This window comes from Electrophorus electricus, chromosome 7 (genome assembly GCF_013358815.1).
Source record: "Electrophorus electricus isolate fEleEle1 chromosome 7, fEleEle1.pri, whole genome shotgun sequence".
NCBI classification, from domain to species: domain Eukaryota; kingdom Metazoa; phylum Chordata; class Actinopteri; order Gymnotiformes; family Gymnotidae; genus Electrophorus; species Electrophorus electricus.
In genome coordinates, this window is record NC_049541.1 from 16,813,053 (window position 1) to 16,838,656 (window position 25,604).

At 39.5% G+C, this 25,604-nt stretch overlaps 1 protein-coding gene and 2 long non-coding RNA genes across 4 annotated transcripts; all 3 read left to right on the forward strand.

Annotated features, from left to right (window-relative positions):
- The first annotated feature begins 1,332 nt into the window (after positions 1–1,332).
- On the forward strand, positions 1,333–16,049 carry LOC118241705 (deleted in malignant brain tumors 1 protein-like). The gene is made up of 14 exons (XM_035528170.1): positions 1,333–1,411; positions 4,797–5,096; positions 5,213–5,521; positions 6,330–6,638; positions 11,801–12,112; positions 12,222–12,536; positions 12,639–12,998; positions 13,230–13,544; positions 13,973–14,278; positions 14,332–14,355; positions 14,416–14,463; positions 14,675–14,989; positions 15,830–15,883; positions 15,970–16,049. Exons 1-14 carry the CDS (start codon positions 1,333–1,335, stop codon positions 16,047–16,049), a joined length of 3,126 nt encoding a protein of 1,041 aa, XP_035384063.1.
- Positions 16,050–16,238: 189 nt separating this feature from the next.
- Positions 16,239–22,821, forward strand: LOC118241663. Of its 2 annotated transcripts, none has more exons than XR_004776286.1 (6): positions 16,239–16,333; positions 19,098–19,160; positions 19,435–19,500; positions 19,588–19,662; positions 20,101–20,151; positions 22,787–22,821. It is a non-coding gene; the product is annotated as an uncharacterized LOC118241663 (long non-coding RNA). The 2 variants fall into 2 exon arrangements; XR_004776287.1 differs by having other exon boundaries at positions 20,089–20,151; positions 22,787–22,816.
- Positions 22,822–23,324: 503 nt separating this feature from the next.
- Positions 23,325–24,267, forward strand: LOC118241669. Its single transcript, XR_004776296.1, has 3 exons — positions 23,325–23,369; positions 23,493–23,585; positions 24,221–24,267. It is a non-coding gene; the product is annotated as an uncharacterized LOC118241669 (long non-coding RNA).
- Positions 24,268–25,604: the final 1,337 nt, after the last annotated feature.

Below are 25,604 nucleotides of genomic sequence, written 5' to 3' on the forward strand. Positions count from 1 at the left end.
CCCACGTGGTGGGTCAGCAACCATTTAAATGTTTCACCCTGGTACTGGACCGTGCTCTCGCTCAGCACCAGCCGGGTGTTCCCGGGATCGCCCACACTCTCCACCACGCCATCCTTGGCCTCCTCCGTCATCCTCTCGGCGCTCCAAGCCCAAGAAGGGGCCGACCGACGCTCGTAGGCGTTGGACAGCTCCACGGTCTCGGGCGAAGGCTGGAGGGTGAGCTCACTGGCGGTCTCTCGCCTGAATGCGGGCTTGTAATCCATTCTGTCCAAAATGAAACAAGAGAGGAAAAGACACAAGCGTCGTGCGCACGCACGCACGTCTGCGGAGACAAAAGACGACGCGCACACGTAAAACTTTGACAGGCTACTTACTTGAATCACTAGTGAATACCCAAACTGTAGAAAGAAGAACACACACAACAGTGTCACATATAGAATATCACCAAAACGGTTCCAAGGAAAGCAGTACACCGCTGCGCGTCTGCAATACATGCAATACATAGAATACAGCAATATAGTCAATCTCGAGTTGTAAAGCACCACTCCTGACGCGCATGCAAGCTACCTGGGTAAGTTTAATCAGTTATTTAGCCAGATATCATCTAGCCAGATAGTCAGACACCCTGTATTTCGCACATAAACGACCTAAACGAGCGAGCTAGTTCGTCGGTCGGTTCTGGCTGCTAATTTCGCGCGTTCAATTTCACTTTTACAGTACATTCTTGACGTACGTAGGCGTAGAGAATAAAAGCCATGTAAAGAACACGAGAACGTGATTCAGCCATGTAAAGAACCTGATTCAGGTTTTTTTTTTTTTTTTAAGATATGTTTTAACTCATTTCTACGCATGTGTAGAGGAGTCGTGTAGAGGAGTCGCGTTCGGTTATTTATCAGTGCTTAGATCAGCTCTGTGCAGGTGGCATTAAAGCTGTATCTACACTGAGTGCTTCCTCTCTCTGAAATCAGTCTCCTGCATGCTGGTGACTTTCTCACCACACTCTCCTCAGTCAGACGCCTCTAAAGACGGGAGGTGGAGTTCTGTTCATCAGCGCTGACGTTCTTTTGATATATATGGAGAAATAAAAAAAATACCTTTTTGATTTGTCACTGAAGATGTTTGATGATTATACTTCTCTGTCTAATAAGGTAATAGTAAGTGTGATTGGTGGCTGTTAGAAACTCTCTCTCTCTCTCTCTCTCTCTCTCTCTCTCTCTCTCTCTCTCTCTCTCTCTCTTTGTCTAGGGGGCTAGTTTCTTCAGTCTCTCTGAGGTAGTGGAGTTAAAGATTGTCTTGCCTGCTGAGTTTATTGCCTGCTGAGTTTAACAAAGAATGTGTGCAGGGCAGAGGGAGATGGACAGCTATCGGACTTTAATTCTTCTGATGTCCACAGTCACACTCACTACTGCGGGTAAGTCCTCATGTCAAAAACACATTTGAGCAGATAGTCATATTATTATTATTATTATTATTATTATTATTATTATTATTATTATTATTATTATTATTAATAATGTGTTTGCTTGTATCTTAACACTATTGTAAGTTAGTTATTCCTTGACATTTTTACATCTGTAGCTAAACATAAAAGAAGGGACAGAATAGACAGGCAGGCATACATAGCCATACATAACTCATGTGCAGTTAATATGATCTTTTTATCTCTCTTTTCCTCTATCTCTGTCTCTCTGTCTCTCTCTTTCTATCTCCATCTGGTATCTTCTATTTGGTATGCAGACAGTGTGAGACTGGTGGATGGTGGTAGTCACTGTGCTGGGAGAGTGGAGATTTTTTATAGACAACAGTGGGGAACAGTGTGTGATGCTCACTGGGATATGAAATTTGCTGTAGTGGTGTGTAGAGAGCTGGGCTGTGGGGTGGCTGTAGATGTACTGGGTAATGCTCACTTTGGACCAGGATCAGGACCAATCTGGAAGAATCAAAGGATATGTACTGGATCGGAGCCTACATGGGAAACGTGGAATGCGTAAAATTTTGAGACAACTTGAATGTAATCATGATAGAGATGCTGGAATGATCTGCTCAGGTAAACTGTGCTAATTCTCATTCTCAAATGTAATTAATTTTTTCAGTGGTCCACTGTAAAACTTTGTTTACTTGTAACATACATTTCACATTTTAAACATTACACTTCCTAAAATCTTTTCGACAACTATCTTATTTATTTATTTATTTATTTATTAAAAAACAAATGCTAAAAGATGAAAAGTCCTTAGAAGAAACAATATTAGATGAAATGGAGATACAAAATTACTGAGACAAATGGAGTCATAATTTGTTTGAGAATTATATTAGAGCAGGGAAATATCTAATCTTGTCTTGTGTTAATCTCTTTCAAGGTTTACTATTATCTGATAGTGAACAATATCATTCAATTAAATACACAAGAATGTATCATACAACATTATATTTATATAATATGTATATTGGGTTATTGCTATAGTATTCTTTTTTGGTCACACGAGGGAACAACATAACTATTAAAAGACTATGTTGATGTTATAATATTTGCAATTTGATATATTTGTCCATTTCTGTAGTATTTATATAATACACTATATAGTAATTATGCTAGGTTAGAGTATATGAATTTAGAGTCTATTTAAAAAACACAAAGGTGTATAATTAATAATATAAGGTAGTTTATTATATGGGCAAAGTACATAACAGTCCACAATTTGGAATGACTTGAAGATTCGATATAACTGGTAAAGGGGTTTGTTTCCATATGTAGTGTTGTAGTATATGAAACCATAAATGAATTGTCTTGGTCTTAGGGTAGGAGGACTCAAATTTGTAAGCTTCACATTTTCACTCGACCATCAGCAAATATGACCATAGCAAGTAAATGATGTCTGTCACTGTCACTGTGGTATAGTATTTTGAAAGATGTAGCATTTTTACAGACACTAGCTTCCAAATTGACAGTTTTAACAGACTAAGACAATCTGCCTTCTCAAAGTATAACAGGCGGTTTCATTTCATGTAACTTAAGTGATAGTGTTCGCATTTGCTTGCTGGTTCATGGTTATGTGTCCTCAACAAACATAGATGGCAGCTTTATAAAATTATTATTATTATTATTATTATTATTATTATTATTATTAGTCGTAGTAGTAGTAGTAGTAGTAGTAGTAGTAGTAGTAGTAGTAGTAGTGGTGGTGTTGGTGGTGTTGGTAGTAGTAAGATAAGCTGCATAATTTTATTATGTATTTTATATATTTGTTGGGTTTATGTATTATCATTATTATTATATCTATGATGATATTGCTCAATCTTCCACTTTATCAAGACAAGTGGAATTTTATGTAACAGAAGGCATGTAATTGATCCTTTCCATAACAGCTTGTTTTTTTTCTGGGTTTTTTTTTTTGTTATGTTCATTCATTCATATTACTCCTGTTTTCGTTTTATTAATACAGATGAGTATATGAACCTCTTTGGTTTAAACTAAGCTGACCTAAATTGAGTAGACTTTAGGTTCTGACTTCTGAATAACTTTTCTAAAAGTACAGTACGTACAGAAATGTCTTAATTGTATCATTTGCCTCCATAAGTTTCAATACAGTTGGACTAAAAATATAATATTTGACTATCTTTGACTATTTATATATTATTTAATGTCAACACGTAACATACAATATATAATATATACAAATTTGATATTTAGTATATTTGAAGTATAACTAATGTAAATGGAACTACTTTTTAAAACTTTTAATTTTTCTATTATGCAAAAATATCAAACTGGATTTGTATGCCGTGGCGATTCTAGCGTCTATTGGGGTCCTAGGCAAAAATTCATAGAGGCCCCTCCAAGCAGTGTTCATCGCCATTATCTTATAAATAATCTAACACCAACAAGAAATTGGAAAATGTTAACTTTTTATTTCAAAAGTTAACAGTACTATTATTTTCAGAATCTAAATATAAATAACATTTTAATGAAAAGATATAATACTGTAGCTACTAGCGTCTACGTTCTGACAGCCTGACAGGCTAGCTACACTACTGAGTCAACTGCCTGTATACTGACTCTGACTCATGTCATGGAAAACTGAGCTGGACACACTAGGATGCTTTGCAAGCTAGGTTAACTAATATTAAATGTCAAGGTAAACAAATGAAATAATGTCATTCTAGTGGATGTTATTCAAGTGTGTCTCCCCCTCATTTAAGGCTAGACTTGCAGGAATTAGTTATTAATCATTATATTTAATTGGTATTATCTGCTCCACTCACTAGTAATGTTTTTTTCTCCTCATCCTCTTTTTTCTTCTTTCTTTTTTCACTGCCAGAAGGATAACTCCTCTTCATTTTTGTTGACTGACTTTTGTTGGTGACAACTTCTTGTCATTATTAAACAAATCTTGAACAATACTTGCAACAGGAGGGAGTGGAGTCAGACAGGGCACGCTTAGAGAACTTAGGTCACAAACTGTCATTGCAAACTTTGCACATTGCCATTGACGTAGTATAAAGTTTGTAAGTTTACAGCATTTAATGATTTTTGCTACAATTTCTCAGCTGTTTTAAGCTGTTACAATATTATGAGAGCAATATTATGAGAGCAAAGAAGCACCGAAAGATAAAAAGCTTATTTTTTGTTTTTCTTTTTGTGACCGTTTAGTTTTGTCAATAAATGCACAAATTCACTTTGCAACCTGTTACAATATTACAAATCACAAATGCACGGTTTTGTGTAATCTGTTTTAGCATTTCTTAGTCATTACATTAAGTTACATTTGTCTCTATTCCTTGTACTAATATTTTAGGAGTGAGGCTGGTCGATGGTCCTCGCTGCTCTGGGAGGGTAGAGGTGCTTCATGGGAAGACCTGGACCACAGTGTGTGATGCTGACTTTGACCAGCAGGATGCAGAGGTTGTGTGTAGAGACCTGGGCTGTGGGCCTCCTGAGGAGGTGCTGGGAGCAGCTGCTTTTGGCAGAGGGGAGGGCCAGGTGTGGACAGAAGAGCTTCAGTGCAGAGGCAACGGATCTGATATTTACTCTTGTCCGACATCTTCATACAAACACAGTTGCTCTCATGACAACGATGTGGGTCTGTTGTGTGCTGGTAAGAAATACATTTATTTTACGTAATGACATATTTCCACATCTCTATTTGCTTATGTCAAACACTTTCACATTTAGAACAGATTGTCTTCACTCTATTCATTCTGTCTCCCACAGACAATGTGAGACTGGTGGATGGTAGTAGTCACTGTTCTGGGAGAGTAGAGGTTCTTCATAGAGGACAGTGGGGAACAGTGTGCGATGATGACTGGGATATGAGAGATGCTGCAGTGGTGTGTAGAGAGCTGGGCTGTGGGGAGGCTGTAGATGTACTGGGTAATTCTCACTTTGGACCAGGATCAGGACCAATCTGGATGGATGATATAGACTGTAGTGGATCAGAGTCTACACTGAAGAACTGTAGATCCGCAGGTTGGGGTAAACATAACTGTAATCAAACTAAAAATGCTGGCGTTATCTGCTCAGGTAAACTACAATACATCTGCATATGATATCTGTACTGATTGTAATTCACAACCTAATATAGTATTAGTTACTATGGCTCTACTTTCAAATGTCTTTGGCAAATTTGGGTGTTTTTATAGGTATTACATTTCTTAAACTTTTCTGACTATTTGTGTTTGTCATGTCTTGTATGTTGGCAGTATTTTGTACATAAAGGTTTTTACTGATATTTTATGACATTAAAGAAAACCATATGAGCCATGCATTAATTAGAGCATTACCTTAATATTAAGCTATTTAAGCATCTTGGTCATCACAATAAGTTACATGTGTCTCTATTCCCCATACTAATATTTTAGGAGTGAGGCTGGTTGGTGCTCCTCGCTGCACTGGGAGAGTGGAGGTGCTTCATAGGAAGACCTGGGCCACTGTGTGTCATTCTGACTTTGACCAGAAGGATGCAGAGGTTGTGTGTAGAGAGCTGGGCTGTGGGCCTCCTATGGAGGTGCTGGGAACAGCTTCTTTTGGCAGAGGGGAGGGCCAGGTGTGGTCAGAGGAGCTTCAGTGTACAGGCAACGAATCTCAGATTCAACTCTGTCCCTCATCATCTACACTTAAACACAACAGCTTTCATGAGCATGGCGTGGCACTAGTGTGTGGGGGTAAGATTTGGGGTAATTCATATGTAAACATGTACTTCTCAAACTGTAATTATAAGTTATGTAAGATTTTAACATTTTTTTTTATCGCTTGCACAACTGTCTCTTTTTCTGATTTGTTTCCATACCCATCTCCGTCTTTCTTTCTTCCTAATTTTCATTTTGCACAGACAGTGTAAGGCTGATGGACGGTGGTGGTCGCTGTTCTGGGAGAGTGGAGGTTCTTCATAGAGGACAGTGGGGAACAGTGTGTGATGATGACTGGGATATGAGAGATGCTGCAGTGGTGTGTAGAGAGCTGGGTTGTGGGGAGGCTGTAGATGTACTGGGTAATTCTCACTTTGGACCAGGATCAGGACCAATCTGGATGGATGATGTGGACTGTACTGGATCAGAGTCTACACTGAAGAACTGTACATCAGCAGGTTGGGGTAAACATGACTGTAATCAAACCAAAAATGCTGGAGTCATCTGCTCAGGTAAGATGCTCTAAATCTCAATATAAAACTCAAATAATACAGTTTACTACTGAACATTTATTAATTTCCTTGCCTTTGTCATTTATGAATCTAAAAATATAATGCATATTATTGTATTCTTCCCACCTCCAACTCAAAATTTTCCATGACTTTTAAGGGTTGAGAGTTTAATGGCCCAACAAATACATTCATATTTCAACATGTGAATAATAATCATTAGGAAGCACTGAATTTTCTTTGTTCTTTTATGCTAATACTTTAGGGGTCAGATTGGTTGGTGGTCCTCGCTGCTCTGGGAGAGTAGAGGTGCTTCATGGGAAGCTCTGGGCCACAGTGTGTATTGAAGACTTTGACCAGCAGGATGCAGAGGTTGTGTGTAGAGACCTGGGCTGTGGGCTTCCTGTGGAGGTGCTGGGAGCAGCTGCTTTTGGCAGAGGGGAGGGCCAGGTGTGGACAGAGGAGCTTCAGTGTACAGGCAACGAATCCCAGATTCATCTCTGTCCAAAATCATCTACTCTCAAACATGACTGCTCGCATGACAATAATGTGGGATTGGTGTGTGCTGGTAAGAAATGCATGCATTCAGAGTTAATCTTGTATTTTTCTGACACTAATCATTTATGTTATTTACAATTTAAACCCATTGTTTTATGTATATTTTTTTCTATATATGAATTATATATCATTTTAGCATTTTCTCTTTGTAATGGTGATGCTGAAGCTGGGGAAGTGTTTTGATTAATTTGCAGATTTTTTTGCTGCGGAAATAGTTAAAGAACACAGAGCAACAATAAGTGGAGTCTTAACAAGTATAGAGGCAGAAAACCAGGGAATTATTCTATATCAGGGAGCAATGCCAAAACACAAATGGCTAAGATCACAAACCATTAAAAAAGGAGGGTCAGAAACAAAAAGAGCCAAATGCATCAGATAAACAGTTCAGGAATGCAGACAGAGAAAAGTGGCAAAACCTCACAATAAAACAAGCGAGTTTAAATAATACATTTAAAGAGTTCCAAACTGTTCTTAGTGTGCAGAGTTACAAACCATGGAAACCAGTCAGTATTCTGGAGCAGATGAGCTCTGGTGGTGGATGTGGGAAGTGTCTGAGGCCTCCATCTGGTGGCCTGTGTGTAACAACAGTGACAATCATGACAGATACGTGTATGTTGTCCCCACCCAATTTAATCACTCTCTCGTTGTCTCTCTCTCTCTCTCCCTCTCTCTCTCTCTCTCTCTCTCTCTCTCTCTCTCTCTCTCTCTCTCTCTCTCTTCGACATACAGACATGGTGAGGCTGGTGAATGGCAGCAGGCCTTGTACTGGGAGAGTGGAGGTTCTTCATAGAGGACAGTGGGGAACAGTGTGTGATGATGACTGGGATATGAGAGATGCTGCAGTGGTGTGTAGAGAGCTGGGGTGTGGGGAGGCTGTAGATGTACTGGGTAAAGCTCACTTTGGACCAGGATCAGGACCAATCTGGATGAATGAAGTGGCCTGTAGTGGATCAGAGTCTACGCTGAAGAACTGTGGCTCAAGTGGAAGGGTTAGTGACTGTCATCATGCAGGAGTTATCTGCTCAGGTAAATTATACTAATCTTTAGAATGGATATATTTACCTCGACTGGCATTTCTGCATATTTCCTAGCTTTCAGACTTTGTTATACCAGTTATGACATTAGACATTTTGTGCATTTCAGTTGTATATTTGTTTAATAAAAGGAAAACATGGCATCATTCTCATTAGAAGCTTCTATGGACATGATCCTATGAATGTGACATGCTATGATAGATCAGTTGTTAACAATTCTTGTGGAGTTCCTTTTTCAGATAAAACAGCTGTGCTTTCTTTCTTCAGCATTTGTAAAGGAAATTTAATTATTCTTTGTCACTTATTAGACCACCCACAAAACCTATTTTCTAATAATATATTTATTATTTGCTGCCATTAATGAAGAACCATGCATTAACTAGATAGATAGATAGATAGATAGATAGATAGATAGATAGATAGATAGATAGATAGATAGATAGATAGATAGATAGATAGATAGATAGATAGATCACTTTATTTATTAATCCCAGGGGGAAATTGACATAGGCAAAGTGACAGTGCAATACAAACATTCACTGAGGTGTGTATATATGATTGTGCAGTGAATGCAGAAGAGAATGACAACAGAGTGGATATTAATAATAAGCATGATTATCTATTGCTCAATACCACTCAGTAGTGTCCCGACACAAAGAAGGATTGTACAGTGTGATCGCAGTTGGAACGAATGATCTCCTGTACCTCTACTTACTACAGCAGAGCAGAATGAGTCTGTGACTAAAAGATAATAAGCTAGCACTCATGACAACAGACTGGTAGAACATTGTCAGCATCTTGATGGACACATTAAAGGAACTGAGCTTCCTCAAAAAGTAAAATCTACTCATCACCTTCCTGTACACAGCTTCTGAGTTGCCCTTCCAGTCCAGTTTATTGTCAAGGATGACACCAAGGTATTTGTACGTTACCACCTGCTCAACATCCTGATCCTTGATGGTAATAGGACTGGTTGTTGTCCTCCTCCTCTTGAAATCTGCCACCATTTCCTTGGTCTTGTCCACATTGAGGAGCAGATGGTTCCTCTCACACCACTCTACAAAACTGTTAACCACATTTCTGTATTCTCCCTCCTTGATACATCCAACCATCGCAGAATCATCAGAAAACTTCTGGAGATGGCATAGGTCAGACCGGTACTGGAAGTCAGTAGTGTACACGGTGAATAGGAAAGGTGAGAGTACAGTTCCCTGTGCTGCTCCAATGTAACTGACCAAGACTTCAGATCGGCTTGCTCCCAGCTGCACGTACTGAGGTCTGTCAGACAGGTAGTCCTTGACCCAGGTGATCATGGACATGTCCACCTGCATTCTTTCCATCTTCTCCCCCAATCTGAGAGGTTGGATGGTGTTGAATGCGGTTGAGAAATCAAAAAAAGGTGATTCTTAACATGGTATTGTTCTGATCCAGATGTGCATGTGCCTTCTGCAGTAGGTAGATAACAGCATCATCCACACCTACCTGCTGCTGGTAAGCAAACTGCAGAGGGTCCAGGAAAGGGCTGACTATAGGTCTAAGATATGACAGCACTAGTCTTTCTAGGACCTTCATGATGTGAGATGTGAGCACCACCAGTCTGTAGTCATTCAAGGAAGAGGTAGTGGACTTCGTTGAAACAGGAACTAGGTAGGAGGTTTTCCACCACATTGGTGGTCCCCTGTTTAAGGCTCAGGTTATAGAGCTGCTGAAGGATCCCACACAACTGGGTTACACAAACTTTCAGTACCCTTGGGTTGATTCCATCCAGCCCTGCAGCTTTGTGGACTCTAAGATTTTCCAGCTGTCTTTTCACCTGGCTGGTTGTTACTTCTGGGTGGGGGAGTTGTGAAAGTTGTGACTCAACAGATAATGACTGTAGGGTGAGAGGGGGTGGGTGCTGATATTTAAGAGGTGTTGATGTTGAGGAAGTGGGGGAGATGCGTCTGCAGGTGTGGGCGTAGGGTGTTGTGCTCAACCGGTTAAAAAACACATTCAACTCATTGGCCTTGTCTTAACTGCCCCCAACAGTCTGTTGCCTTATTTTGAAGCCAGTGATCTGATTCATGCCTGTCCACACCTCCTTTGCATTCTGCTGAAGCTTCATCTCCAGCTTCCTTCTATAGCCTTCCTTGTTCTCCCGGAGTCTCACCTTAAGCTCTTTCTGCACCCCCTTCAATAGTTCCTTGTCCTTAAGTCTGAAAGGCTGTTTTTTCCTATTAAGAAGTTCCTTCAGGTTTTTGGTGACCCATGGCTTGTTGTTAGGAAAACAACGTACCCACCTGACAGGAACAATGAAGTCAGTGCAAAAGTTGATATAGTCGCTGATGCAGTCTGTGATACTGTGATAATGTCCTTGCCAGTTTGTAGTCTCAAAGCAAACCTGCAGAGCCTCCTCTGCCTCTGGTGACCATCTCTTTATTGACTTCTTTGCCACAGGTTGTCTTAAGACAACAGGCCAGTATGTGGGTGACAACAGAACCAGGTTATGGTCTAATATAGTCTAGTGAAATATTATAAAAAAATCAATAATGTAAGTAGTTTCTCTGTCACTAGAATGTGTTCCATGGTCTCTATTCCCCATACTAATATTTTAGGAGTGAGGCTGGTTGGTGGTCCTCACTGCTCTGGGAGAGTGGAGGTACTTCATGGGAAGGCCTGGACAACAGTGTGTGATGCTGACTTTGACCAGAAGGATGCAGAGGTTGTGTGTAGAGAGCTGGGCTGTGGGCCTCCTGTGGAGGTGCTAGGAGCAGCTGCTTTTGGCAGAGGGGAGGGCCAGGTGTGGACAGAGGAGCTTCAGTGTCGAGGCAATGAATCGGATATTTTCTCCTGTCCAACAATATCTGCAGTCAAACATGACTGCTCTCATGACAGTGATGTGGGATTGGTGTGTGCTGGTAAGAATTGTGTTTTTTAAACTGATTTCACATTTTACATAAAAAACATTTTCTGTGTTAAAAACCCAATGTACATGATCTGTCTATCTCTCTTTGTTACTCTATCATGTTCTTGTTCTTGGCCATACAGGCAGTGTGAGGCTGGTGGATGGTGGAAGTCGATGTGCTGGGAGAGTGGAGGTTCTTCATAGAGGACAATGGGGAGCAGTGTGTGTTTTTGGTATAAGTACAATAGCTGCAGTAGTGGTGTGTAGAGAGCTGGGCTGTGGAGAGTTTCTGAGTATTAACGCAGGTTACATACCAGGGTCAGGACCAATTTGGATGAGTCATGTGGACTGCAGTGGAACTGAGTCTACAGTGAAACACTGTGGATCATTGGGCTGGGGTGAACATAGCTGTCTTCATTATTATGATGCTGAATTAATCTGCTCAGGTATGTTGAAATCAGTGTGTATATTCAATCAGTCTGTTTTCTATTAATCTCTTTTAGAATGATTTGTATAAACATCTGATAAATATCATATTTGTGATTAATTCTGGACCCATCATCCACAGAACATAGATGAGATCATTCTGACTTTAAATATCGTAGTATGTTTTAATTAACTGAATGATTATAGACCATTCATTCTTATATGTGTTGTCCATGGTATTAACAATGTTACTTTACACACAGGTCACAAAATGCCCAGACTTACACATGGTCCTCACCTGTGTTCTGGGAGAGTAGAGGTGCTTCATGGGAATACCTTGGCCACAGTGTGTGATGCTGACTTTGACCAACAGGATGCAGAGGTTGTTTGTAGAGAGCTGGGATGTGGGCATCCTATGAAGGTGCTGGGAGCAGCTGCTTTTGGCAGAGGGGAGGGTCAGGTGTGGACAGAGGAACTTCAGTGTAGAGGCAACGAATCTGAGATTTCTCTCTGTCCAACATCTTCAGTCAAACAGAACTGCTCCCATTACAATGATGTGGGACTAATATGTTCAGGTTAAGTGTTTGTCATTTTTCTGCCAGAAATATATCGTAACTATGAGATACTAAGATAAGCTTTGTTCTTGTCATTTTAGAGATCTGTAATCAGTTCTGTGTTTTACAGGTCACACAGCAGTGCGTCTGTTGAATGGCTGGGACTACTGTTCTGGTCGAGTGGAGCTCCTGTACCTCAGTGACTGGGGCTCAGTTTGTGGGGCTAGCTGGGATATGAAAGCTGCCAGTGTCCTCTGTGGACAGCTGAAGTGTGGGAGTGCTGTGGCTTTGTTGGCAGCGGACTGGTTTGGGGAGGGGAGTGGCCACATCTGGGCTGATGTTTTTGATTGTCATGGGAATGAGACACACCTGTCAGAATGTTCCATCTCATCATGGAATCGAGCAGCATGCTCTCATAAACAGGCTGCTGGAGTCATCTGCAATGGTGAGCTCTTCCATTCATGTTCACCACATTAGTGAAATTAGTGATGTTTTGCATGCTAAAATAAGCTTATTAATTTACATGTTTAATTATATTCCCATTCAGGTTCCTCTCAGGCCTTTCATGAGGGGCAAGTGCGGTTGTCTGGAGGGAGGGAGTGTCAGGGGCAGGTTGAGGTTTACTTCAGCCAGGACTGGAGGAGAGTTCTCCTGGACGCCTGGAGTGTGCCTGAGGCCTCAGTGGTCTGCAGACAGCTGGGCTGTGGCTCTGTGCTGAACTTCTCCAGCTCCTCTCCATCCAGTCCTGATCAACACAGCCACATCTGTGTGACGGGTTTCAATTGTTCTGGGATTGAAGCTCATCTGGGGAACTGCAGCAGTGCAAACCTCCTCAACCTCTCCTGCAGCTCCATGGAACAGCTGTCAATCACCTGCTCTGGTATGTGTTACATTAACCTAAAAACTGGTAATTCTTAACAAAATTAATGACATGCTTGCCTAATCTACTCTAAAATTGTACACCAGTTGTGTGAGGATTAATGACTTTTATTTCACATTAACAAAAATAATAACCTGGTGTTCTTGTTTTGGTGGAACAATTCTATGTAAATCAAAACCAGAGTTTCAACTGTCTGAACTGTTCTGGACAATTAAGGTGTGACTGTGTGTGTATACACTTAGTGTGTGTGTGTTTCAGCCCACTCCTCCATCAGGCTGGTTGGATCTGGGGGAGACTGTGCAGGAAGGCTGGAGGTTTTCCTCAGTGGATCGTGGGGGACAGTGTGTGATGACTCATGGGATATTGAGGATGCCCAGGTGGTGTGCAGGCAGCTGCAGTGTGGAGTGGCCCTCAGTGCCTACGTACCAGCCTGGTTTGGTCCAGGAACCGGGCCCATATGGCTGAATGAGGTGCAGTGTGAGGGAAACGAGACGTCCCTGTGGAACTGCAGGTATCAATCTGGGGGAAAGCATGACTGCAGACACAAGGAGGATATAGGGGTCGTGTGCTCAGGTGAAGTATGCTGACTGCAGCTGTTCTTGAATTTGATTTACTTGTATTTTGTTGTTTAAAGTGTATAGTGATAACATAAAATGTAACACATTTGCACAGTTCAAAGGCAAGTGTCAAATGTAAAACTCTATGACATTGAGCATACAATAATTATATCTAATAATTCTGATAGAAGAGAATCCCAAACTGCACCAAAGCAGTATCATATTTAATAATGCTCATTGTAATTTGCTTTTAGCTATTTAAGTTTTGTTTTGTTAAGAAAGCTAAGTTTCATATGGGTTTAAAGAAACATAAATAACGGTAATTAACAGACACTGATGGCAACTGTGCATTTATACTGTGGGTAGAGTGAGCTCTCATGTAGAAACATTTAAGAATCATAGAAAGATTGACAAAATAGTTGCCTGCATATTTTCTCTCACCAGAGTTTAAAGAGATCAGACTCACTGAGGGGTGTAAAGGGAATCTGGAAGTGTTCTACAATGGGACCTGGGGGAATGTGTGTGTGAATGAGATGAATGAAGAAACAGCAAGTTTGATCTGTCAAGAGCTGAACTGTGGGAAAACAGGCAGGGAGTCTGGGGCCAGAGCAAGAGTGGAATCATCTCCTAACTGGCTGGATCAGGTGAAATGTAGGAAACATGACTCCACTCTATGGCACTGCCCATCTGACCCCTGGGGGCACAATAAGTGTGATAATGACAAGGAGGTGGCTCACATTACCTGTTCAGGTAGGCAGATTCTCCCTGCATGTAAATATTCTTGCAGATATCAAGTAGCTGAGAAGTTAAGAATGAAATGCTCATGAATGTTAAATCTGCAATCATAATTTATATTACCATACTCACAGGAGTGCAGATACAATTACAAAAACATGTGAAATGCTCTTCATTTCCCCATCAAAGACAGTGCTCAGGTAAGGATGCATTAATTAATGAGAGCATGAATCAAAATTCTTCCAATATCTTACTCTAGTCATTATAAATTTTAATGGATTACTCAACATCAATACTTCACACAATCAAAGCTGACAAGAAATGTGTTATCTGCTGAACCCAGACAGTTATGTTACTGCCCTAACTGTCCTGTGCAGTATTTTCTCCTCATGTCATATGTCTGTGGTATAGTTCCGCTGCCTCTCAGGCTGAGTGGACCAGAGGGAAGCTGCTCTGGGAGGCTGGAGGTTTACCATAACGCTGCGTGGGGCTCCATCTGTGATGATCAGTGGGACATCAGGGATGCTGAGGTGGTCTGCAGGCAGCTGGGCTGTGGGAAGGCACTGAGTGCTAATGGGAGTGCTGCCTTTGGTGCTGGTGAAGGGGTGATCTGGTTGAACAGAGTGGAGTGTAGAGGGGATGAGATTCACCTGTGGGACTGCAGTTATTCACTGAAGAACCACACTGATTGCTCCCACAAAGAGGATGCTGGCGTCACTTGTGCAGGTCAGAGGAGACCTCAGACAGGGTTTTGGATTCAATAAATAACTCCTTTGACAAATTCAGTAGCTGAAAAATAGAAATTGTGCTTGCAATGTTTTGATGTTTTTTTAGTTTGTAGTCTAATTACACCTTGTTATGCATCTCTGGGTGTTGAACCTGGTGATGAGGGATAAACCTGTGCAGCACATCATCAGTTAGTCATGTTGCTTTAAACTTGTGCTTCAGTAAGCAAGGACTCTGGTTGGAAGTTTTGTCACTGAGCCCTCTGTCCTCACATCTTATCCTTGCATCATTTTGTCATGTCCCCAGAGGGAGGAGCTAAGTCATGAGGAAGAGGTGAAAAGAAGTGAGATAACAGTTAAAGAAATGAGAAGAAACTAGTAATGAAGTTCTTCCCTCCTAACAAATGTATAGCCCTGAAAATACACATCCTTATACACTGAGGTAGCATTAGTATACAGTCAAATCTGATCAAAAAATTAACAAATATAAATGTCATCCGCAGCTTCATTATTCATGAATTGCTTTTTGGCTTACCAGAACTGGCAACCTCAAAATTAAATATTGACATTCATGTACATCAGTGACAATGATAAATTTTTTTAATAACCTGAGAAATGCTGGATTTTTCAGGTAAATCGTTATCATCATTATGAGTGTCAACATCAATAACAACAACAATAATAATAATATCAAAAATTTCTAGAAAGAAATGTAAATTAAATGATATAACAGACATATACTTGCTAGGGTCAGTTAGAGAATAAAGCTAATTATGGCTTTGATTTTGTATGTTTGTGTGAGTTCTGTGTCCACCTAACTGATTTGGTTCTCTATTTCTAGACATCTCCCTGACCCCTGTGATTACAAGTAAAGTAACCACCAACTCCATCTCAGGTCCTCTTTTCATTCCTCTGCCTCATTTTTTTTTAAATGTTCAAATAAAAAATACTGTTTATACTATTTTGCAATTTCCTTTCCAGTTGGTAAATCTGAGATGATAACAACCAGTCGACCTCTACCTCAACCAGTTACCTCTTCAGTGGTCCTGCTGGTACTGTGAGTGCTGCTTTTCCTGGCCTTAGTGCTTCTCTCTGGGCTGGTTTACCAGAACAGAGTGCTCAGGAAAAGTGGGGCACATTCACATATAATCTACAGTTTTACACATCTTATATCATAGACATCTTATAATCCTTCAGTCTGTCATTAATTTGCTGAAGCCATGTTTGCACCTGTCTTCACACCCAGTGCTCTCTAAGAGGAGGTGTAAGACTTTGCCTGAAGTAATCTATGAGGAGATTGACCACAGAATCACCAATGAAAGAACTCCCATCTCAGCTCAAAAGGGTGAGTAATATGGAAGGGTAATATTGCAGGCAGTCCTAGTGTGTATGACACAAAGATTTAAAAAAAATAACCATTACAAAGTGAGAGAAAAATGAGAGAGCTTGTGTGTTATATTTGTTATTTTGAAGCTGTGTGACTGTATCGCACTCTTTTCATACCTTATGACATTTCACATCTTGCTGCTCACTACATTAAGAGATCTGAACAGTATCATGATAAATGTCTGCCGTATCACTATAAGGCAAGGCAAGTTTTAATATGTAGTACCTTTCATGCACAATAGGAATTCAAAGTACTTTGCTCAAATTTATAGAAACATTGAGTGGGAAAAAAAGTTTTAAATAATAAAGACTGAGATCTGTCACCTCAGAAAGGGCTTTTCAAAAAAATAGAAGTAGAGTTAAAGTAAAGTCAAATTAGAAGATAAAAGATAAAGGCACAAGAAAACAAGAACATTGTCAATTTAAACTTAAAAACAATGACATTTGGGGTATATCTAACATTAAGAAGGTTGTGATTGCTTTTAGCATCATACTGTCTAAAAGTTGCCTCACCATATTTGGTTCTGATTCTAGGCAGCATTAGCTGACTAGCCTGACTGGTCTATTGGGTTTGTACTCTTCCAGTAGAACAGAGATGTATTTTGGTTCTAGACCATTCAGTGATTTATATACAATTGTTTGTATATAACTATATATAGAAGTACCAAAAATGAAGAACTTTGAAATGAATTGGTAGTGGAAATAATGTGAAAACTGGAATCAATGTGCTCAACTCTATTTGTTTTGGTAAGATTTCTGGCAGCTGCCTTTTGAATAATCTGTAATGGTTTCATTATAAACTTGGCTCGTATTAAGACTAGTGCAGTAATCTTGTCTGTAGGACAAGACATACTTCATTGGTATGTTAGACTCTATCCTACTGTACTGTACTAGGATATTCTATGACAAAGCACTTTTGTAAGTCGCTCTGGATAAGAGCGTCTGCTAAATGCCATAAATGTAAATGCATGAGAAAAAGGCATGTATTAGTTTCTCTATGCCCTGCTTAGACATGAAATCTTTACCCTTTGATATATTCTTTAGATAGTTAACAGTTGTTCTTTGTTAATGATTTGATGTAACTGCTGAAGTTCTGATCAGAATCAACATTCTGATTTCTGACTTTGTCTTTAGTCTTCAAGGCTCTGGTGTAAAGATGAGAACTGACCTCAAGTCAGTCATTGCTGTTAATGGGCAAATGTAATCCCCTCTGTCTTTTCTTTGTTTACTTGGGTGCCTTTCTAGTTGTTTATCTCTAGGCCCTTTTTTTTTTACATCCTGAATATGTAAATGTGATGTAAAGTAATATATTTAAAGAATTATATAGTTGAGAGGGCAAGTGGTAATTGTGGGAATACTGCTGAGAAGTATCTGGTTAGGCAAAGTTAGAGTGTGTAATTCTTTTAAGTTTTGGAGAAATGTATGCTTACACCTTTTGCTTTTTGTCTCAAGTGTATGCTTGAGTGTGTTACTATGTGTGAGGGAGAGAGACAGAGAGTGAAATAAATAACAAGAAGAGGAAAGACAGATAAGGTGAGTGTGTGCATGATTGTTTGAGTTGGCTTGAGTGTGTGAGAGAAGCAGAGATACATAGAAAGAGCAATAGGAAGAGGTAAGGGGTTAAATCTTTGTATGACTCTGTGTAGCTCCGACAGACAGAAAGACTAAGAGGATAAAGGTTACACAGAGTGTGTGCACATGTTTGTGTGTTTTTATTTGCATGTGTGGTGCAGGGGTATTTCAAGACTCTTGTCTAAACTGAGACACACACAGAATGAAGGAGGGTATAGCTCAGCCCCTTTGTTTGGCAGTCAGGAGGGGCAGGACTGTGCATATGCTTTTCTGTTGCTCCTTTCCCTGCTCTGTTTTACTCTCTCTCTTACTACTTGTACCTGTTCTGCATCTGCTTTCATGCTTTCTCTCTCTTCTTCTTCTATTCTCACTCTTGTTCCCTGCTCTCTCACTTCTGTGATGTGAAAAAGTAATTTACATTTACTACATGTTATATTTAAGAACTTACATTTCATGTTAATACTATTTTCACATGTTCTCAGCAGTTAATCTTATGAAATGTTTCCTTTGAGAGATAAAACTACATGTGAATTGTGATTTTGTTTTTGCATCACCAATTCATGCTAACTAAATAGCACAAATGTGCAAAATGAATAGTTTACTGGTTATATTTCTCATTTTATAAGTTTGTGTTATCTAGTTAGCAGTGCCCCCTTGTTAACTTAACCAGTGCCTTCATTTTAATGGTTCAATATGTGTTTTTTGGTAAGTGAAATGGTTATATGTGAGTAGATTTTAAATGATCATTACCTTGTCTTCTGGTCTTGCATCACTATTATTATTAGCTGCTCAAGCGTTTGGAAAGATACTGGGTCATTATGGGACATGTAGTCCCTGTAGTGAATTTATATGGTATAGTTCTACTCAACAAGGTTAAAATGTAAAGCATTATGAATTTTGTACTGACTTTTAGCTCAGTGGCTTTTACCAGTGATTATAGTGGGGCATGGAAACATTTCAGTGGGGCACATGCTCCATTAATTTTGGTCTAATGACACCCCTGGATTATTGTATTTGTATTGTATGGAAGCATGGCAGTCAACTGGACAAATATTCTGTTTTTCTCACAGCTCATTATTATCCCTGAAGGAAGATACTCATAAGTTCCTGTTTCAAGCATGTTTCATGATTGCTCTGTTCTCTTCTGACAGAATATATCAACTCAGAAGCTCAGCATTCTGGTTATGAAGATGTTGGTAAAGAGCTTCTCTCAGGTAAGGGTGGGATTACATCTCACAGAGAAATATTAGAAATGAAAGAAATCATAGTGTTCTTTAATAATCTTATACTTCCAATCAATGCTGTTTTGTCGTAAACATACAACTTTTTAAAAACTCCTTAGTTAGTGTGCTGTGGGTGCCAGATGTGGTACCTTGTGGATGTGTTACCTTGTAGAGTTTTGGTGATTGTTCTCATAGACAATTCTCTTTGGATGCAACATATATCTTAATATACTTTACAACAAATTCACTTTTCTTTCGGTTACAGCAAAATATGTCAATGAAGAAAAGACTGAGTATTATGATGATGCTGTTACCAGTAGTGGTCTGACAAGTAAGTTGGTTTAATCATTCATCTTTTCACTAAAATTATAGAGATGATGACTGAAATTACAATCTCAGCTCATTTTATTTGATTTAGGTGACACAGAGACAAAAAAGACACGGGAGAATTATGATGACGTCAGACCTGCGCAGACTCCTGATAGTGCAGCAAGTATGTTTGAATATAACCACCTCTCTTCTGGAAAATATAGCTCTGCTCATAACTTCAGTGACACTCCTGTCCAAATAGGTAACTGCAATATGCAGTCAACTTTTGTTTGACTTCACCTATGACCCTGTGAGAATTTTGCATCAACTATTTTTGTTAAACTTTACTTGATTTTAATATTATTTTGCACTCAGTTTTAAACACATTAATGACACTCAATGTCACTGATGTGTGATGGCATTTATTGCTACATTTTGATAGAGGGTATGGTAGAGATTTATGATGATGCTCTAAGTCTTCAACCAAACTCTCATGTTACAACAGGTTGGTTTCTCTTAAAGTGATAAAGACATTCTCAGAATCAACACATGAATAATGTCAGACTTGTTGCTCTTTAGCATTAAAAGTTGTTTACATGTGCTGATGTAGCTCTTATTCCAGAGGACTATGATGATGTCATCTCCCCTGGACAGGACTCAGGAGGTGGTACAGGTGAGAATACATTGGCAGTTTAGGTAGAGCCCATTATAACAGGTTTATATTTTCTCTTTACTTGCACATTCCAGCTGCACTGCTTATTATTAATTATCTATTGTAGTGTAATGATAATGTTGATGTAAATGAATACCAAACATTCATTGCGAAGCACTAAACTCCAATGTCTGTGGAGATTAAATAGGAAGAGGAATAAGCAAGGAATAGGTACAGGATGTGATATAATATACAGGTGATTGAGAGTAGGGGTTGAAGTCGAGTGTGATTGACATTTGAGTGATCAGTGCTATGTGATTGGTGGCTGGATATTGGCCAGGGCATGACAGTACCGCCCAACCCCTGAAGGGCCCATCGAAACCCAGGTGCAGGCACAGCAAGGGCAACAAGTGGGATGTGCATGATGGAAAACATTGACTAGTACGGTGTCGAAAATCTAGCTAGTATCCAACTGCTTTCTTTAGGCACATGCCCTACCAGTCCACCATGTACTGAATCTGTCTGCAGTGACATTGTCGCTGATCAGCATTTCTCTTGAATGCCACTATGATGAAGGCAGTAATATGTCTCCTCCCTTACCCTCTGGCTCTCCTGTAGCCTGTGCAGCACTACCGAAAACTGTAATGTCAACAAGTTCCAGGGGTACAGAAGTGGCTGAAACCCCAGGATGCACTCAAATGGAGTGAGCCCTGTGGAGTAGTGATGTATCGATTTCTGGGAATGTTCAGCCTAGGGCAGGAAAGCACTCCATGTCTCAGGATGTTCTTGGTAGTATAGTCACAAGAACTTCCCTAAATCCTGGTTTAACTGCCCCACCAGTAGCCTGCAGGTGGTATTCAGAGGTCAGTCTCACTGTGACACTGAGTTTGTCCAAAAGCTCCTGCCAGACTCGCAATATAAATTGTACCCCTCAGTCTGACACTATGTCCTCCTGCAGTCTGAACTGATGGAAGACATGTTGGAAGAGGAGGTTGGCCATCTGTAGAGCTGTATAGAGAACTGGAAGAGGGATGAAATGGACCATTTTAGAAAAGAGATTGGCACTGGAAATAATGGTGGTGTTACCATCTGAAACTTAGAGATTGGTGACAAAGTCAAATAATATGTAAGACCATGGCCTATCAGGTACAGGCAGAGGCAGCAGCTTGCTTGCAGGGGGTGTGCAAGGGGTCTTGCTTCTAGCACCAATTGTACAGGAGGCTGCATGGTTGATGATATCTTGCTGCATTGAAAGCCATGATTATCTGGCGGCAAGCAACTTTTCTGTTCGTGTTGAGCCTGGATGGCCCGTTCCTAGTGAGTTAAGGGCCCATATGATGAGAATATAGTGGCACTTATGTGGTACATACAACTGGTGATCCGGACAGCTTGGTGAGGGTTTGCCAGCAGAATAACTCTGTCCAGGTCCCATCTGATGCCCCCCCCCCAGGAAACAGGAAGGAAATAGGATGTGTTTCTGGCTAGTGGGTGTGGCTGCCTTGACAAGGCATCTGCTTTGGTATCCTTCAATGCAGCTTGATAAGTGATGGTAATATTGAACCTGAAGGAAAAACAGACCACCTGGCTTGGTTGGAGTTAAGTTGTCTGGCTGTTTGAAGGTATTGGAGGTTTTTGTGGTCAGTTATTACCACAAAGGGATGCTGAGCACCCTCCAACTAATGCCTCCACTCCAACTTTTACTGGAAAAAGCTCTCGATCTTTTTTAGAAAAGAATGCTACTACTTTAAGTTTGGGGCTTCCACATTGGAAGCATTCACTTCCATGACAAATGGCCTTGAGGGATCTGGATGTTGTAGGACTAGGGCTGTGGTGAATGCCTTTTTTAGAGCTGCAAAAGTCTGCTGTACCACAGAGCACCACTCTAAATTGGTATTTCCCCCACAAAGTTGGTGAGCAGATAGGGCTTAGCCCTAAACCCCCTAATAAAATGTGATAGAAATTGGCAAAACACACAAAGGGCTTTAAATCATGGTGCATCTGGGGACAAGGCCAGTTGGTTACTGCCTTCACCTTGGTCACCTGAATACATACACCAGTTGCATTTATGAGCCTAGGTAGCTGACCTCACACAGGTGAAACTCCACACATCTCCAATTTGCAGTACAGGTGGTTCAGCAGGAGAGTACAGAGTACTTGGGTTATGTCGCAAATGTGTTGGGGCAGTGAAGGGGAATAGATCAGGATGTCATCAAGATAAACATTCTGTCTTACACATTACTTTGTATAGGCCTCCAACAAAATCACTAGTGTTAAACGTTTGACTCACTACTGAATCCTATAAGTGTGAGCAATAGATGCCTTGACTTGCATTGTTGACAGCTTTGTGAGTAAAAACTTTGGAATTAATAAAGGGTTATTAGTTGAATGTGTTTCATTTCTGTGCATTTTGTCCTGTGCTCATAAAGAACTCACATACTGTACAATATAAAAGTAGAATGTTTATGATTAAAACAACTAATGTTTCATTTAATGTCTGTTTTATTACTGGCCTCCCCATAAAGACAGCCAACTAATGACTGTTTCACATCCTTAAACTAGATGTCACTTTGTAACAGAATTATTAATTAATAATGTTGTACTTTCACAGTCAATGCTGTATTGTTGTAAACATATAACTTTTAAAATTATTTTTCAGCAAAATATGTCAATGAAGAAAAGACTGAGTATTATGATGATGCTGTTACCAGCAGTGGCCTGACAAGTAAGTTTGTTTAATTTGTCACTTCATTAAAATTAAAGAGATGATTACAGAAATTACTGTGTCAGATCATTGTATTTGATTTACGTGGCCTAGGGACAGAAAAAACATCAGATGATTATGATATCACACCTTCACAGGCTCCTGATGGTGTAGAAAGTATGTTTGAATATCCCGAATTTGCTTCTGGAGAATACAGTACTGCTAATAACTTCATTTATCCACACTACTGCCAACTTCTATCTGTAGCCAACTTTTGTATGATTTTAACTTTGTGCAGCTTTGTCCTGACAGTGTAGCATATGCAAAGCTGATCCTGTCAGAATCTTGCATCAACAATTTTTGTTAAACTGTTCTTTCTTTTGATTTTAACATTATATTGCACCATCAGTCTTTAACACATGAATGACACTCAATGACACTGATGTCTGATGGCATTTATCTTACATTTTGATAGAGGATGTAGTAGAGATGTATGATGATGCCGTTACTCTTGCACCAAACTCAGATGTTACAACAGGTTGGGTTCTCTTAAAATAATAAAGGAATTCTAAGCACAAGAATCAACACATTTATAATGTCAGACTTGTTGCTCATTGCCATTAAAACTTGTTTACATGTGCTGGTGTGGCTCTCACTCCAGAGGACTATGATGATGTCATCTCCCCTGGACAGGACTCAGGAGGTGGTACAGGTGAGAATACAGATGCAGTTTAGGTGGAGCCCATTATAACAGGTTTGTTTTCTCTTTACTTGCACATTCCAACTTCACTGCGTATTGTTAATTAAAGATGGACTGGCCTCTATGTAGCGTCTGACACTTAATGATAATGTGTAATTATAATGCTGATGTAAATTTAGAAGATTGTTCTGGGTGTTTAGGGGGATCACCACTTACTGAACAATAGAAAATGCAATATCAATGCGGGTCCTTCAAAGTGATCTTTGGAATATGGTGCATTTGACTATAGCTGCACAACATTATTATAATGGCTTGTTATTGTCACAATATTGGCCTTTCTAGTGCTGACATCCCAGAAGGCATCAATACGCCAATAGGCCCGCTAATAAATCACGGGATTTTTCTTAATGTGTGCTAAGAGAATGCAGACCAATCTAAAACATTATAGACATGTGCTCTGTGTGTGTTTTGAAGACTCTTGACATTCACCAGATCTAATAATAATCAATAATGTATGTTAAAAAATATCTAACCATATTATACCTTCTCTTTAACTATATGTTTTGTTGCATTGCTAGTCATCCAGTAATAGGAATATACAGTAATAGGAACATACCGGAATGTTATCCAATACAATATTTTGTGACATCACCTTGCAAATCTACATTGGTGTACTCTTTTACTTACAGAGTATGATAAACTGTACGACACAAAGGAAAGGCTTCAGACAGCGAAGACCTCATGAATGAGGTTTCTTATGCTCAGGAAATTACATTTCATGTCTTGAAACTCAAACAGTGATTAGTGATAGTATATAATGGTTCAATGGTCCTGCAGTACCCCTAAAATCATTTCTAAGCATGGAAGCATCCTAGAAATACTTATATTAACCCTTTTATATGCATATATTACATACATAATGTTGAATTTGGTAGCATGTGTAAGTGAATTCATTCTATGGTTTATTTACAGCCCATTTCTAGCTTCTGTGCTTGCTTAATTGTTTAGCACTTTGTATTTTATAGTAGACACTCTAATCAAGAGGAATTTATACATTTATCAGTATTACAGAATGTGTGCTCCCTGAGAATCAAACCCATGAGCTTGGTGTTATTAGCACCATGCTCCTAACATTATTGCATCGCTTTCTTATACATAATTAACCAGGATTTAGATTATTCTGTTTTATCCTGGTCTTGTATTGTATAAAGATGTACACATTATTCTGTAGAGGCCTACAACAGAATCACTAGTGTTAAATGTTTGATTCACTACTGAATCCTGTAAATGTGAGCAATAGATGCTTTGATTTGTCTTGATGATAGCCTTGTGAGTAAAAACTTTGTAATGAATAAAAGATTATTGCACAATTATGAATGATTAAAATAACTAGTTTGTGATTAAAGCAACTAGTGTTACAATTCATGTCTGGTTTATTAAATGCCTTCCCATAAACAGAACCCTCTAATTACTGTTTCACATCCTTAAACTAGATGTTATTTCATTACAGAATTGTAATGATGTGCTTCTATATTGTGGGCCCAAGGCCAAACTACCTGGCCCTTTTCCATCCTCACATGATTCCACATTCCTAAACATGTTTGAAACTTGGTCTCAGGTTAGTAGTATAGTACCTTATTAGCTGAGATGATACTGACCTGAATTCCACAGGCATTGTAATATGAGCAACTATTTTGTTGTTCAACCCATCCACTAACATACAATTTATCCATTAGCATACACACTGAAAATAACTAACATCTCATTCTGGTTAATATGTAATTTATCACCAATATATGTAAGGTAAGGGGTTCTCGTTTCTGTGCTCCTAAAATATAGTAAATTGTTGTGGCTATATTAATAATTCAGTCTCTCTTTCAATAATACATATTTAGCTACACATTACAACTTAAAGACAATTTTATTTACCTTGCTTCATGAGCAGCAGTCCCCTTTCCATCCTTAGGTGCACAAATCCATTTTATTGCCAAATACCCAGTCACCATTTTCAAACCTGTATAATCACGGGACAAACAATTTAGACCTCAGAGACTTATGTTGCTAGGCTACTTA